We start from the raw sequence: 14,398 nt of genomic DNA on the forward strand, positions 1-14,398 counted from the left end.
TACCATTAAGAGGCTGAGCTTCTGGTCTCGGTATTTCCCACATAAACATGATCATAGTTGTCTCTGTTGATTTTTTTGTCTACTGAGCTTCTGGGAAATACTGAGCTGTGCTCATGCATATGCGTGCGCACATACAAAGAGAGAGAGAGTCAGGGAGTGAGGAAAGGAGATAGAAAATAGAAAGAAAATAAAACAACAAAAGGCAGAAATAATCTGTGCAAGAAAGAAAGAGCAAGAGCAAAAACCAAAGCAAGGCTTAAGAAAGGCACTCTGCTTTTTGCTCTGATGGAAAAAATGGAATAAATATAAGCAAAAAGCAGGAAGACATTTATGTCATATTAATCGATTTATTATTTCTGTCAGGACAGATCCATCGTCCCATTCGGAGTCTTACATGAAGTTGGAGATGTCTCATTTGTTCTCAAATGAATAATAATCATCATAATAAAAAATAACGCAACAGACACGCATTCAAACAATGCTGGCCAAACAGCAATGACACATGTTCACCACTCAACTAGAATGAACTGAGAAATCAAAACTACCGCTTGTGATCAGTATCAGCCATGAAAAGAATGCGTAATGATAGCTCAGCTCACTTGAGTACCGCTTGTACCTTGAGGTTGAGATCATTCATTGTTTGTTCTGAAATGTACCAGAAAAGAAAACATAAAAAATCAAATGCAAGCTAGGTACTGTATGTTCAAGAGTTTGAAAGAAAAAAAAAAAAAGAAAAAACACAAGATCCCTCTAATGCAATAGGCTGAGCCCCCAGTTCAAGTTGCATGCCGCGAGGCGCTGTAAAGAGTTCTGGTTCCATCTAGAAAATCTTTTTTGAAAACCTATCATGACAACCTAGGCATTTCCTTTTTTTTTTTTAATAAGTTCATTTTCTTTGTCCCCTTCCTGTCAGTTAGAGGACACAAATGCAGACGTGAATGCTCGTACGCCCCTTGCACACAAGCACTGTCCTGAGGTGTTGCTCTCATGGTTCCTGGGTTGAAGCCCCTGTGCAGTGTGTGCCAAGGCTCTGGGAATTTTAACACCACACCACCCCTCCCTCCCCTCCCTTCCCCTCCCTCCCCTCAAACAAGGCAGTCCAGAAGAGATGACACACTGGGCTGACCACGAGTCAGCAGAGTTCCTATTCGGACAGGAGCACCGAAACTCCTTGCTGGGTTGCAGGGGCAGGTAAACATGAACAAACAAGTGAGTGATGTTGTAAAGCACTACAGCGCTTCAAGCACTTCCTTTATCGTCGTGTTCCCACTGATAGACCGACATCAGTAATGTCAGATAGCCGCAGTAATGCATTAGCTCGCGTAGTGGCTTGAACCTTTTATCTCTGCTCCCACTGATGTAGATATATATTTCACTTTAAGTGCAGACTGACCACTCGCCCCTGCCCCAGCAGCTTGGCAGACCTGCGAAGAGGCTTCTGGTCAACTTGGTTAACCATGGCCAGTCAATCACAGGTAGGAAAAAGGGAGCAAAGCAACAGATACCACCCACTGGCTTGCAGACAAACAAATGAAGCAGAACTAAAAAAAAAACAAACAAACAAGAGCAAAACAAGAAAAACACAATTTATAATTAAGGCTGTTAAAAATATTGCAAAATATTTTGGCCCCTGTTTCTGAGACAGACTGCCACAACAGTCAAGAGTTCCCCACTTCTTATCATCACTACAGAAGATTAAGAGCAAGGAGGAAAAAAAGAAAAGAAAGTGATAAAAAAACAAAAACAAATTATAATTATATATAAAACAAACAAAAAAATCCTCTTTGGAGAGAAAGAAGTCTTTATTTGGTTTGGGCTGTTTTCTTCAGGACTGCTTAAAGGGAATCGTAAAATACCTCGGTTCCAAAAAATAAATTATGGATTAAAATCAAACTAAAAGGCTAAAAGATACTTTAAGATGTTAACTTGTTGAATTCCAGCAACTTTAAGATGGGCTTGTTTCTTTTCTTTTTTTTTCTCGTGCAGTTGGGAGTAAAACCTAAAGATATAGCAATCAGCTTTTTTCCACTTTTTTCCCCCACTTAGAACAGTTAAGACCTGATTTGACGCAGGGTGACGCAGTGCACCGTGAGAGGTGTCTGGTCTGAAACCCTCCCTAGTCTTAAGAGTGGGCGCACTGAGCCAATGGGAGAGGGGCTGGGAGTAAGAAATAATGCACCCTTCCTCTCCTGGAGGGGGGAGATCTAGGCAAAGGCCCTCTCTGCTCCCCACAGCAGCCGGAGTGAGACAGAGTGAGGTCAGGGCCGTAAGTCTGCAGGTTTTAAGGTGGGCTGTACCACCGCGGCGTCTGCCGGGGTTGGTGGGAGTACTAGGGGCAGGGCTCTACCTCACACCCACTCCTGCATGGAGCGTTTGCAGTACAGTATGTGGCGTGGCGTGCCCTTCTTCTTGAACTGAAAGACGGTGTAGATCAGCACCAGCAGACACAGCGCCAGGATGCAGGGGATGACGATGGCAATGGCTTTGACCGTGCTGGCTTCGTTGTCCAGCTTGATGACAATGTCCACGTCCTCATTGGGGAGGCGGTCAGGGTCGATGGGTGTCATGTCGCAGCCCATGAAGTCTTTCAAGATGGAGCGAGGGTAGCCTGGCTCCACCCGCAGTCTCTGGTTGTTGAACTTCCAGTATTCTTTATCTTTGTAGAAGTATGTGAAACCTGCAAAACACGCAGACACACTGTTTTTAGCTCCTGTCATTGTGAAGAGCATCCTTGATGGATGATTTAGTAACCACAACAATTTGGTTTCAGACATATCTGCCCACAGTGCAACCATATTTTGCTTTCTACTCTCATGTCTGGATTTCTTTACCCCACTGGCCTACATTCCCTGCATTGTTGTGTGTGGAGAAACGAGAGCACTTCTACAGCTCCCTGGTGGATAAAACAACTGTAAACTGGTGACATCCTCAGTAGGATAATCTGGATGAACTCTTCCTTTCTCTCCGCCTGCATTATTCATGCATGTTCTCCAGGAAAAGAGAGGAAAAACAGAGGAAGGCTCTCGTTTGGCTGAGAAGCCAGAGACGCCGGAGTCCTTCAGTTTGAGGTGGCAGTGGAGTGTGTGAGGGTGGTTCTAAATCACTAGAGCAGTGGAGTAGTTTACGGTAAGCGAGAGCAAAGTTCTGAAAGATTCATCCTGGGAAAGTGTGCTTTGGCTCTCAGCTCGACTGTGAATGAGTTTCAGGTGGAAACTATGGAAGAGCTTGTGACTGTGCTATGGAACACAGCTTAAAAGAGCCACTGTGGCAGAGATGCATTTGAAAACCTTTAAGATTTAATATTTGTAATTAATTACTGGAATTACTGCAAAGCTGAGTTTAAGCACAAAGACACAAAACACTTGTAGGCAGTGTACTATATCACTGGTTTACAGTTAAAAATAGCAGGATATGTCCATGTGGCCACATGCAGCTTTAGTCCTTAATCTTGTTGCCAAATATAGTAATTTAGAAGTATCTAGAAATAATACAGGGCACTCTTCCATTTAATAAACTCAAGGAAGAATGACAAGACTCTGGATAATAGGAGTGGTGGTCCTGCCTGCATGGAGAAACTGCACCCCAGTCCCTAGTCTGCAGGACTAAGGTGTTATCCACTATGCTATCCAGTTGTTTTTTCAACTTAAGGTTTGCTCTCTGCAAACTAAACTGAACATTTTTAGATTAAGGAGACAAGAAGTGGACATGTCAAGATACGATGCTACCACAGTCTGTAGCAAGCTCACAAATTCTTAAAACCATTGGGCATATACTGTCAACTCAAAAGATTCCTAGCTTTACTGAACAACACTACTTCAATGCCACACTCCCCCCAACTTCCACATTAATAGTGTGGCTGGTGAAAAAAACTCCTACTATTATCCTTCCTTAATTGGTTAGCAATAATGGCTGATAATTAGGGTCAATTTTCTTTGAGCTGGGGCATCCGGGTGACACACGCGGGGGCGGCTGAATGAAATTGCTGTCAGAATGTGGTCAGCCAAATGATTTCCCTGTAATATCGATCCACCCTTCACGCTTTGTTGAGTGCCGGAACCCATGCGTGGATCTGGCAGGCAGAGATGGGGACAGATGGCACACATGTGGCATTCCAACTGCACACATCTAGTGATAAGCTATGCCAAGTGAGACAGGCCCACCCCTCGGCCTCAGCCAATGAAAGGTGCACCAGGCACTCTCTAACCGCCAATGAAGAGCGTCGGTGGACAAGGCTCTCTTGGGGTTTCAATAAGCTGTTCAGCTGGACAGAGTGCAACTGGGATGATGTGACCGAGGTGCTCCACCATCTGAGCACCATCTGAAACCTAAAACTAAGCAGCTATGGAAGACTTCTGGCTTCACTATAGGGAAATCTACTTAGCAGTAATTAGTTAAGGAAACAGACTGTACCGTTGGCTTTGTCTACGAAGGCACCCTGAGGAGAAGGTGGAACACCCTTCCACACTGTGATGGACTTTGGGTAGCCAGGATCCATGGTCCGCATATCCTCATTATATCTCCAGTACCTACAAGGCAATAACTCAGCTCAACTCAACTTTGTCATTAAAACGGCATCTCAATATATCGTTGCTGTGACCAAAAAACTCGCATCTCCATTTTTTATGTTTTTCACTTTTTGACATACTAGAATCTAGCAGTTGTTCTTTACATTGTGCCATTAACATTTCATTAAGAATGGACCAATAAAATGGAATTGGAATAAAGTATTTTTACATTGACTTCTGTTGAAAGCTACCATATTGAAAATGGCACGACAATATCACTGAAATACTGCGTATGGTTTTTCTAAAAGGTACCATTCTGAAGATACAAGGTAGCGAAAGAGTAGATGAAGTACAGCACATATTACAAAATACTAAAAAGCAACTAACGATCTTTTACTAAGCCTTTACTAAGTCTAAAAAAAATGTCCCTAATGCTATTGCAATGATATTACAAGCGCATACTGACCTGTCCCCTTTGAAGAAGTAGGTCTTGGCTACATCTTCCCACCAGACGGCAGTCTCGATACTCTGTGCTGGCATGCCGTTCCCAAACATGGAAATGTCCTTTGGGTAGCCAGGCTGGAGCATGGTGTCCTTGAACACCCAGAACTGCTTCCCTGCAGAAGTCAAAGGCACAGCCTCAGGGGAACATTCATCCAACTGCCAGCATCGTATGCAATCCCTGGAACACATTTGCTTGGCCAAATGAAAGCGCTAGTGATTCAGAACCGCATATTTCCAATCAACTCCCATTAAACATTTGCTATCAATTGTGTGCTGCTTCTTTTGTTTTACAGCTATATGACTCACTGAGCTGTTCCACCCTTGCACACATATATTGTTTGCGAATCAATGTCCATCTTAATGGCATATTTTGCCATGCCATTATAGGAAAATCCATGATTTTCTTTTATGGTCAGAGGAGGCAGCAAAGCAAAACTTCCTTCAAAGTGCTGACACACTGGCTGACACTGTCATTATTGATATGAAATCTCTAATATTTACATTACTTTGTGATAAACGTCCGTTTCGATAGAACAAACATTCAATTTCACACCTCAGACTGCCCTGTTTGCTTTTAATTATTCCGAATGGGGCCCCGTCGGTTCGTTTGACAGAGCCCTCCAGTTCCAACCATTAAAATGTTCACTTTTAAATGTCAGGGTATCTGAAAAGCTTGCTGAAGAGGTGGTCCCTCAGCAGAGACCTCCATTACTGTAAACACTGAACATTACTGACACAGCTTTCTTCAAAAAAAAAAAAAAAAAAGAAAAAGAAAAAGAAAAAGCTTTTCCCCCACCTCTCAACGGTGAGTTACAGGCCACAGTGGTGACCCACTGATGTGAGGAAGCAGTCTGCTGCTATATGAGAGTGGGAATTATTTTTGCGAGTGTTGCAAGTTGGTTAGTGGAGCGGGCAGAGGGCAGAGGAAGACGGGGTTTACCCCAATATCCCCCGAGACAGGAAATGCCTGTCATTTCACCTGGGTCTTTCTCATGCCCCTTTTGGCAGGGTCAGCTCTGCTCTGCCAAGAAACCCTGACTGCCAGACAGAGGCCAGACAGGTCAGTGGGGCTGTGGGGCCATAAGCAGTCTGTGTGTGTATGTGCATACACTTTTCGGGGGATATAAGGGCAATGTTTTAGTTTTACACTAAATTCTAAAAAAGAAAACTCCCACTGTGAGCTGTGTAGTTGTTAGCTCCTAACAACAGTACAATACACTTATTGGTCTTTATGGAGTCTGGGCAAAGTGCCTAAATCACCCTTCTTTCTGCACTTCCACATGGACCACACATACAGCAATGTACACAAATAGTGCACATATGGTACCAAATAAATATAAACACCCAAATCCATTAGGATATGCTGTGGAGTTCAGTAAAATAACAATATTAGAAAGAATACAAATAACAATAATATAATGAGTTGGTGGTTTATGTGTCACTGTGCTCAACACCTGGTTTGGCTAATCGGTACGTAATCCTGTTAAATAAAGTGTGCTGGAGATGAAACTTAATGCATTAGGGGGTGTATAAGAGCCAAAATGTGTTCTTCAAATGAACTCTAACTTGGAAATAGTAAACATAATCAATCAGCTAAAAGTATTTTTTCCACTCTACTTTGCAGAATGCTTCTAGTTCTGAGATACTCTTGGGTGGTCTTGTTTGCTATCTACAAATTTTCTATGATGTTTGGGTTAGAGGACTATAAGGTATACTCCAAAAGCTTCAGTTTATGCCCTGTTAGGTAGTCAAAAGTAATTCTGAGGTATATTTTGGAAGTTTTAGACTAGCCTGTTGTAGAAGCCATCCCCATTACAGTCTTAGCCTTTTAACAGAATTAATTTTTTCCTCTAATTGTGCAATACTGCCAATGCCACTGGTGACAATGCAACTCCAAAGCATGATGGATCCAGTCCCAGGCTTCCCTTGTCATCAAATGCAGTTGTTTCTTTTCTCCAAATGTATCTTTGCTGATTGTGGCCAAAGAATTATTTTCTGACTTCATCAGTTCACAGCACTAGTTTCTGTAATTCATTCAGCTGCTGTAGATAGAGGTGTTGTGGAGCATATTGTACTTCATACGACAAGTTTAACAAGGTCACAGGTAAGGTTTGCATCTGATGACTCTTCAATGAAGATTATATTTGTGCAGCACCCTCCTGGCTAAGCCTTTTTACAGGTTTTACCTGCAAACACACAGTTCTCTCAGTCTCTATGAACTTCACTGTTGCCCTGAATCGCCATTTCTTTATAACGTCCCGCACTGTAGAGAATTATTCTTATGGTCTTATGGTCGTTTTAAGATCTTTAGTCAGTTGCTAATTGCTTAGAGGAGCCTAAAGAGGAGTGCTAATCAACATCGAAGGCCTTGTAAAAAAAACAAAAAAAAAAAAAACAAGCCATTGCAATGTGTAGGGTGTCCAAATGTCTGCATGTTTGTTTTATGTTTTTAAAGCAATTTTCTCTAAGTAAATATGTTCATATTCTGTAAGATGAACACATTACAAAGTTTATTATTTTCATTTAGAATGTAATTATTTAATATATTAAATTATTATTAAATCACCAAACATTTGCATTTGAATTTATGACCATATATATGTGTGCATGTTACTACTTATAGAGTAATGTATACATTTCCTAAACATAAACTTGACCTTAACTGCTTTGAAATTTAAAATTTTTTGGGTAAAAATGGACTTTACGTTAGAACTACTTTGATTGTCCTACATTGTAGATGACTTTTTGTGTGTTTTTTTTCTATAACGCCAGGAAATCAGGAAACACATACACTTGAACACAACCACATAGTTTATACTGTGGTCGGATTTATAAATTAAATAAGTTAAATAAGTATTTAAACTGTTCCTCAAAAACTACTTGAGTAAGCAATAAGCTACATTCAGAGCAGATCATGCTGAACTCTCACCCTTCATAAAACTCACTGAAACAAGTTTGACTATAATGCTTGTTACTAAAAACAATTTGCCTAAGCTGCTGAATAAAGCTGTGGATCTTGTGTTTAGACGACAGAACACAGCAGAGTCTGCCTCTAACTGGTTTATCAGTTACACTTATCCAGATCCTCAGATCAAAGCAATGCGGCTACACATGTGACACAGGAGCTATGTATACTTGTCCATTTAAATGTGAGACTCATTAATAATCAGTATGGGCATGTATGTGTGTGTGTAAGTGTGTTTTTAAAACGCAGAAAGAAAAACATGTGAGTGGATGACAGGAAGTCTGCAACTCTTGCTCTTTAGATGAAAGGAGCTCTTTAGGAGAAACTCATCAGCAATAAAGCCAAATCACAAACCAAATGAGATCAGCCTGACTGGCTCTACTCTTCAACCCCCCACACCCCCAACCCCACCCCCGCCCCAAAATACATGCCTTAAATGCCCCCCACTGACTGAAAAACTGAGCTGCTTCCAGCCGGCAACAAATTAGAGTAGGTGGGCAGCAGAGGGATAAATAATAATATTACGATAGAAGATAGAAAAAGAAAAAGGATTCTCTAAGCTCTTGGAACACTAGGGACCATTAGTCTATTTTTCGAGGAACTGAACTGTGCAGGAAAAAACTGTGTGTGTGTGTGTGTGTGTGTGTGTGCACATGTGTTATTTGTAATCATTATCTCAACAGACCCTGTTTCCTAGTGCCTTAGTTTCTTTTTCTTCCTCCCCCATCACTTTTTTTCCCTCCATCTCTCTACGCTTCTCTTCATCTCTCGCTCTCTTTCTCTCTCTGTGGACTGCATGAATAAGAGAAGAGCCCTATATATTCATGTCTGATATTCTGTACAACAGATGAATAATGGAAGCTGTTTGTTTTCTCTTGCCTCTCGTGAACACAGTGCACTGATTCACCTGTTCAATGTTTTTAAAGCACAGATCAAGGCCGAGTGCAGTGTAAATGCAAAGATTCAAGACCTCCACGCTCCGCTGGGAAAATAAGATACAGCAGAAGATATGCGCAGGTGTTTGAGCCATGCATTACATTAGGCTCAGTGAATGTAAGCACATGGGGATAAAAGAATAAGTTCTTACAATAATGGGTGTAATGCTTCACAAAACGCACAGTTCGGAGTGCATAGTGGTTTTTGAGTCACAGATCAGATATTTTTTAGATCAGTGAAAAAAGGAGTGAACTACAACTTCCAGTTTCCAGTGACACACCACAGTGATGTCGCTTTAAACGTGTGGCCATGCTCAATACTAGTGTTGTAGAAAATACTGATATATCAAAGTGGTTTTGCAATACCATACCTCAAAAAACACAGTACTGATGTTTAACGAATGGTTTACATATTAAGATTGGCGGCAGACAGTGGTCACTTTTCTGTTGTGAAACCCGCTACATAGAAGGTGTCTTTGGTCCTACTGTTCTGATTGCATAAAAAAATACAGTACACCATGTTTTGCTTATAGTATCGTAATATATTGAATCGTAATCCCTGTATTGTGATACGCATCGTATCACCAGGTTCTTGTCAATACACAGCCTTACTCAATATATTGCCAACCATATTGTATGGCACTATATTATGACAATTAGACCTATATGGCCTATATAAAGTGGTTGCGTGGGCATCATTGGACAATTATCCCAAGCATACCTCAAAATTCACCAAGGTTTGGTTTCAGAAGAAGTCCTGGAAGATTTTAAAATTTAAAAGGGGCGGTTGTAGCACGTACACGTAAATATTTGTGAACATTCCCACAAGCCATGGGCTAAGATTCCTCAGGAATGCTGCCAGAAGCTGGTGTCTGTCTAAGCATCACATTTGCAGCAGGTCATAACAGCAAAAGGGTGCTCTACTAGGTACTAAACATGCTTGTCATGAAGGGGTTGAATAAAATGTGTGGAAAGCACTTGTTAAATTAGTTGTGTTCAGCTATTTTACTTGATCTTGATTAGTTTATTACAGCTGAAAGTTTGTAAATTTTGCTAATAAAGCTAATTTGCAATGAGGGTTGAATAATTCTGATAGCAACTGTATGAGGGTGGGGAAGCCAGTGATTATCTCGCCATGCTTCATTTTCACTACTGTGTAATAATGTGTTTTATGTGCTGCTGCCTTTTGCAGATTCACCTGTTAAATCTTTTTAAAGTTTGGATCAAGGATGAGAGCATGGTAAAAGTAAAGATTAAAGACTTGCACACTCTGCAGTGAAAACAAGACAGTAAAAGATATGCAGTGTATTTCTACGCCATGAAATTGTGTATACACACACCCAGGCTCACGCCCGCACACACACACACAGCAGTTGAGAGCCTTTACCGTCACAGATTTAGAGCCAAATTGCTTCAGTTACAGTAATTCACATACTCCACAGATAAGCCCTTTGCTTTAATTCTGCTCCTGTAAGGCACCGCAGTTTCAGCAGCACTTGTTTAAGTGGAAATAAGGTTACAGCACACCATAATGCTACTCTCTTCCCACTATGGCTAGGCTGATTACTGCTTTCAGCCGGCACACCAACACCATAAAGTGATTTACTCAGAGCAGCTGTTATGCTTACCTTTAAAGAAGACAAACTTGCCCTCGCTGTTCTCGTAGACGGCGTCTATCTTGGGTGGCAGACCCCTCCAGAATACGTTAATGAGCATGGGATAACCTGGCATCACTGCATTGTCCCTGACCCTCCAAAACCAGTGATCCTGATGGAGAAGATAAAAGAACAGCAGGGTGAGTTTAAGTAGGATATCGAATGACCTTTCACTTGCAATACATTTTCAGGATGGTATGATAAGTAATGGAATTAATAATCCCTTTTGAGTGATTTTTAGTATGAAGCAAAAAGTGCAGTCAGTTAATGTAGTTCCAATAAAGTGGAATGGTTAAATTCCAAACAATTGCTGCCTCAGTACACCAGGTGCATGCATACTTTTTATGCGCTAGACAGGGAGAGAGAGATGTCTAGCCATTCACTCACAACAGCATAAATCAGCTGGAGTTAGTTAGCACTTTTTTAGTTTTTGAAATTAAAAAGGTAAATAAGACTGCAGGTTTGAGGAAAATGTCTAAAAACAAGAAAATAAGCATGTATATTTCACAGGAATAAACCTTTCTTACCCAGAATGTTACTTTTAAACTTCAACAAAATAATATGCAAATAGATAAGCCAGCCCTAGGCCCATTTCAGTTCACCCTACATATTACAAGGGAGGCAGACACACTGTCGGGAGAAACATGTCCAGCATTTCTGACGTTCATTAAACAGATGCTGCAGGACTACACCTCCCATGAGGCTGTGGTGCTCACTGCTTCTCTGCAAGGCCCCAGACCAGCTCATTAACACTGCAGACTGCTGTGCAGAGCAGGGGCTCTGTAAACCCTCCCAGTGACTGTTGGGTTTCTTTCCCCCTGGAGTTCCATCCAGTCTGACCTCATTAGAGCTGAGCTGCTCGCTCTCTCACTTGAGTGGGCAGCGCACGTGACTTTTATCTCTTCCATAACTGAACCTGAAGATGACACCTAACACACATCACTTCACTTCACATGAAGGCACAGAACTTTAGAACTTGCATGATATGTGATGATGGACTGTTTTCAACATTGAGGGACATTACAAAGTTGAGGGATTACCAAACATGACCGTTTCAAGATCATACCGCCAGTGCTTATTGGTATGCTGTGTCCAACAAGTTGGTATCTTAGCAACCATGGTCATGTGCTTGCCAAATACTAAGCATATGGTGTCACGCTGTATAGTTTACATTACATTAAATGTTAATGGTGTTGAATGAGGCCTGGGTGGGCACTATTACTGATCTGCAGGTCAATTTCACAGCTGTGAAGCTTACAGGTAATTGACAGAGGGCTATCAAGTTGGCACTTAACAATAGCGTAAATTGTTCACTCTGCCACATACATTCGCATACTCCATTTCGTCTGAAATTTCCTGAACAATTTGCCTGAAGAGCTTTGGCGGGCAGCGAAAAGCATCTCATTAAGTCAGGTGAGAATACTGTATATGTGGAGGAATCAAGACCTTGTTTTGTGCACATATAATTTATAATGCATAAAATCATGAAAATGATGCAAGGAAATCAACAATTAGATTGCCAGGCTTTTTTATTGCATTTACCACTTCATTACTAACTAGCAGAAATGTACATGTACACTGTGGCAACACAAAAAGTTGGACTTCACCCTGCAGCACTGAAAGCGAAGTGTTTCTTGAAGGTGTGCTTCGTCATCAAGCCTTTCAGTACATTAAAGATAAGAGATCTGAGCCAAGACTCAGAGGAAGGGCACTGAGCTGGAGAAACCATTACAGCTCATATACACACACCGCACCCTTAAACAGCATGAGCCTCAGGCTCGCTCCAAAAGCCAAAAGCTAGAAACCCAGACTATACTGCAGTACGGCTCACTCAGAGTCCAAAAATCAGAGATGATCTGAATACCATTAAAACTAGAGGTAGAGGAGAGAGAGAGAGAGAGAGAGAGAGAGAGAGAGAAACAATGATTGGATAAGTCAGATTTCAAGAAAGCGAGAGTGAGCGAAAGACTTGCGAAGGTTGAGAGAGTCAGAGAAAGAAGAGATTGAGAGCAAGCGAGTCATGAAAAGAGCATGAGAGGGATGGAGACAGAGAAACAAAGCAAAAGAAGTTTAGAGACAGAAAGAGGGATGGCAATGGAGAGACACCCAGACAACCTCACACCCAACATTACGCTCACAGCTGAACTCTCTCTCAGCTGTCCCACTTGCACGTATGTACACAAAACTCTTGGTTGAGCTGTGTCCTCTATAGCAGCTGTGTGAGCATGAGCTCCCCACAGCCCCGCCAACTCCCACAAGCACTGATTGATTTCAATTGTTCAGCATTTTCTCTCGTATGACACGGCACTGTAATTGAAAACAGATCAAACTGTGAAATCAGAGCCATTTTATTTCTTTCCCCTCTGTAAAGAGAAAATGCAGTGCCTCTCTGCCCTCCCTGTGAGTGCGGAGCCAGACCATGATGAGGACAAATTCAACTGGCACTCAGTAATCAGGCACCCACTGGAACAACACTAACCTTTTCACAAAAGGAAAATGGCCTTTTCTGGAGACACAACACATTACAAAACATTTCATTATGCCTTTGTTTAGAGATCTGTGGCTGCACTTCCCCAACCTGCGCCTCTGAAACGTGGCCTACAGTCTCGGAGCCGAGTACAAGCAAAGATCCAGAGTGCATTTACTGAGTGAGGCTCAGGCAGCACACACTGGATATTAGGCTACTTACAGCATTTCACACACAGGCTCAAAAAGAAAACGAAAGACAGACGTCCACTGCTCACGGTGAGCGTTTCTTTGTCAGTTTGCAGTAAACGTAATATATGAATGGAAAAGAAAAGAATGGAAAAGTCGAATACCGCATATGTAGACATTTGGATGTCTAAAACTAGCTTTAGTTTAGTCATGGAGCTATGATGCTAACTGTGGTTGGGCAGTGGTGTCTTAGTGGTTGGAGTGATGGGTTACTGATTATAAGGTTGAGGGTTCAATAACAGAGTTTGTTAATCTGCCAATGTTGCGCTGTTGTGCAAGAGTCTCTTAACTCTCTCTGCTGTCTCACCTTGTGTGTGTGTGTGTGTGCTCACTAGTGTGTATGGTGGTATTTAAGGTAAAATAAGGTTCAATTTTGTCAGTTTCCAACACAAATTACTACAAGTCAATAGCCACTCAAAATCTGTACTTAATGGCACCATGTAATTTACATTTACATTTACGGCATTTAGCTGACGCTCTTATCCAGAGCGACTTACAGGGTTACTCATATTACAGAGATGGGCCAATGTAGTGTTAGGAGTCTTGCCCAAGGACTCACCCAGACTGGGAATCAAACCCCAGTCTCCCACGTGGTGAGGTAGCTCACTAGCAGGTAGTGGTAGTGGTATTATCTGTTGCGCCACACCAACCACAAACATTAAACATTGAGGACATTTAGGGGGCACTAGATTATACTATAAAGTACAGCTTATTCATAATATAATCTGTTAGATTTTGTTTGAAATATCTATAGTTCCCAGATAGAAATGACTTTTTTAACTGAAGAAAAACACCTAATAAATAAAAACTTATGAATGCAATCTTGTGTCTATAGTCCTGTGTGATGTGCATACACTTAACTGAGAGTCAAACTGAAGGGGAATCAGAATCAGGCACAACACCTGTTGTCTTAAATGGCTGCCTTTGTTGTTCAGATACATGATGTTTAGTTCCCGGTAAGTCATACCGCACACTAAACCACAAGGACAAGGATCTGGCAGGATCTGCATGACCGCAATAAAGACGCAGTTTGAGAGATAAAAAAAAACGGCAAACAATCGAAAACAAAAAAAAAAACACAAAGGAAAGGTGTACCCGCTCACAATGCTTGCTTTGTTT

At 41.6% G+C, this 14,398-nt stretch overlaps 1 protein-coding gene across 2 annotated transcripts in view; it reads right to left on the reverse strand.

Annotated features, from left to right (window-relative positions):
• Nucleotides 1-1,089: 1,089 nt before the first annotated feature.
• Nucleotides 1,090-14,398, reverse strand: part of LOC140556126 (matrix metalloproteinase-16-like) — a 63,253-nt gene continuing 49,944 nt past the window's right edge. For both annotated transcript variants that reach the window (XM_072679684.1, XM_072679683.1), the window contains 4 exons: nucleotides 10,538-10,676; nucleotides 4,972-5,122; nucleotides 4,411-4,526; nucleotides 1,090-2,677 (listed from right to left, as the gene is read on the reverse strand). In XM_072679684.1, the coding sequence (XP_072535785.1) occupies nucleotides 2,349-2,677; nucleotides 4,411-4,526; nucleotides 4,972-5,122; nucleotides 10,538-10,676 (735 nt within the window). In that variant the 3' untranslated portion in view covers nucleotides 1,090-2,348. The remainder of the gene's footprint in view (nucleotides 2,678-4,410; nucleotides 4,527-4,971; nucleotides 5,123-10,537; nucleotides 10,677-14,398) is intronic.

Source organism: Salminus brasiliensis, chromosome 5 (genome assembly GCF_030463535.1).
Source record: "Salminus brasiliensis chromosome 5, fSalBra1.hap2, whole genome shotgun sequence".
NCBI lineage: Eukaryota > Metazoa > Chordata > Actinopteri > Characiformes > Bryconidae > Salminus > Salminus brasiliensis.